Source organism: Brassica oleracea, chromosome C6 (assembly GCF_000695525.1).
Source record: "Brassica oleracea var. oleracea cultivar TO1000 chromosome C6, BOL, whole genome shotgun sequence".
Classification (NCBI taxonomy): domain Eukaryota; kingdom Viridiplantae; phylum Streptophyta; class Magnoliopsida; order Brassicales; family Brassicaceae; genus Brassica; species Brassica oleracea.
This window is the reverse complement of record NC_027753.1, coordinates 14,455,336-14,457,131: the sequence shown is the minus strand read 5'-3', so window position 1 is coordinate 14,457,131 and position 1,796 is coordinate 14,455,336. Positions and strand designations below refer to the sequence as shown.

The window sequence follows — 1,796 nt, the reverse complement described above, 5'->3', positions numbered from 1 at the left end:
TTTAGATGACATAATCAGACCACTCGGTTAAATACGAAGTCTGGTCCATACTCAAACCGGGAAACTTATAAATCATTTTCGGATTCTCTTTCCCACCTATCAATCTCGCCGGATTTCCAACCGCCGTCGTACGCGGCGGCACGTCCTTAAGCACCACCGACTCCGATCCAATCTTAGCTCCCTCTCCGATTGTTATATTCCCCAGTATACAAGTCCCTGCTCCGATCAAGACCCCATCACCGATCTTGGGGTGCCTATCGCCGCACTGTTTCCCTGTTCCTCCCAGCGTCACGCCGTGGAGAATCGAAACGTTGTCTCCAACCACCGCCGTTTCTCCGATCACCACGGCCGTTGCGTGGTCTAACAGAATCCCTTTTCCGATCTTGGCTCCCGGATGGATATCGACGGCGAAAGCTTCGGATACTCTGTTTTGGATGAGTAAAGCAAGGATCCTTCTGTCTCGAGACCAGAGCTTGTGAGCGATACGATGAGCTTGGCAAGCGAGAAAGCCTTTGAAGCTTAGGAAGCAATGGACGTAGCTTAAGCAAGCTGGGTCTCTTTCCTTTGCAGCTAATAGGTCTTGCTTCACCGATTCCACGATCTCTGGGCTTTCTTCTAAAACGCTGATGAACATCTCGAAAAGGGTGTTGCTTGGTAAGGTTAAACTGCTGAGCTTTACCGAGAGAATGTTCGCCAAAGCAGAACCTAACGATGGATGCGATGTAATGGAAGCGTGATAGTAGCTTGACAAAACGGGTTCTTGCTCAACGTCGGATTTGGCTTCTTCAAGCATCTTGAGCCAGACATCACCACCGTCCAGGGAGTTCGAGTGGCAGGTTGTTGTGATGGGTGCTCGTGAAGGGAATTGAACGGGTTGGAAGAGATTCATGTAACAGAACCAAGAGTCATCTTCATGACAAACCTGGAGTTTACATGTTCTGAAAGTGTCGATGCAGGGAGCCATTGAATCTTTGTGATTGGAAGAAGAGAGGAGGGAATGGTTGTTATGTGGAGAAGAAGATGAACAGAGCTTATATAGGAGATGGCCACGGCTTGTGCTGACCGAGACAACATGACTGAACTTAAGTATGTTTTTCTTGTGGATTTTAAAATAAGAAATTTTCTTAGATAGGGCCTATTGGAAATAGAATTTGTACGGAGTTTGAAAATTCTAAGAGTTAATAGATTTTTAAAAGTTAAGTAGATTTGATGAATTCTTACCTAAAGTATTGTATAAATTGTCATTGATTATTATAGATTTTCATATATACTTTTCTTTCCAAACTTATCTTTCTATTATTTTATTTTAAAAAAAAAATCTTTCATAAAATATAACTATTTGAAAATTAAATAATAATTTTGGTTTTTTAATATTTTGACATTTTGATTTGTCTTGTTTGATTTTTGTTTTAAAGTTTTTAAGATCAACCTATGAATTTTCTCATGATTTTATTTTAATATCAAATAGTTATATTTCATGAAAGATTTTTTTTTAAATTGTTATTTTTAATAATTTCTTTTATCTTTAGTTTTCTTTTTACAATTATCTTTGACTTGACAATAAAAATGTAAAAAAATCTTGTTGTGTTTGTGTATTTGTGTTTTTGGTACATAGATTTTGAGAATCTTATGACTATACATGATATTTGTAAAGCTGAGTGTTATGAGTAAAACTAGAGAGAATTTATGTCCCAATAACATAAGAGTTTAATAGAATTACAAAGTCAATAAAAACTAAATTTTTTGAATAACATAAGATTTCCATAGAATTTAAAAGTCCACAAACCAATAACAAA

At 37.6% G+C, this 1,796-nt stretch overlaps 1 protein-coding gene across 1 annotated transcript; it reads right to left on the bottom strand.

Moving 5' to 3' along the window:
* Position 1: 1 nt before the first annotated feature.
* On the bottom strand, positions 2-1,121 carry LOC106298495 (serine acetyltransferase 1, chloroplastic-like). Its single transcript, XM_013734627.1, has one exon. It carries the CDS (start codon positions 962-964, stop codon positions 2-4), a length of 963 nt encoding a protein of 320 aa, XP_013590081.1. The 5' UTR covers positions 965-1,121.
* Positions 1,122-1,796: the final 675 nt, after the last annotated feature.

Coding starts and splice junctions, on each gene's coding strand:
- LOC106298495 (XM_013734627.1), bottom strand. CDS start 964: ATGGCTCCCTGCATCGACACTTTCAGAACATGTAAACTCCAGGTTTGT.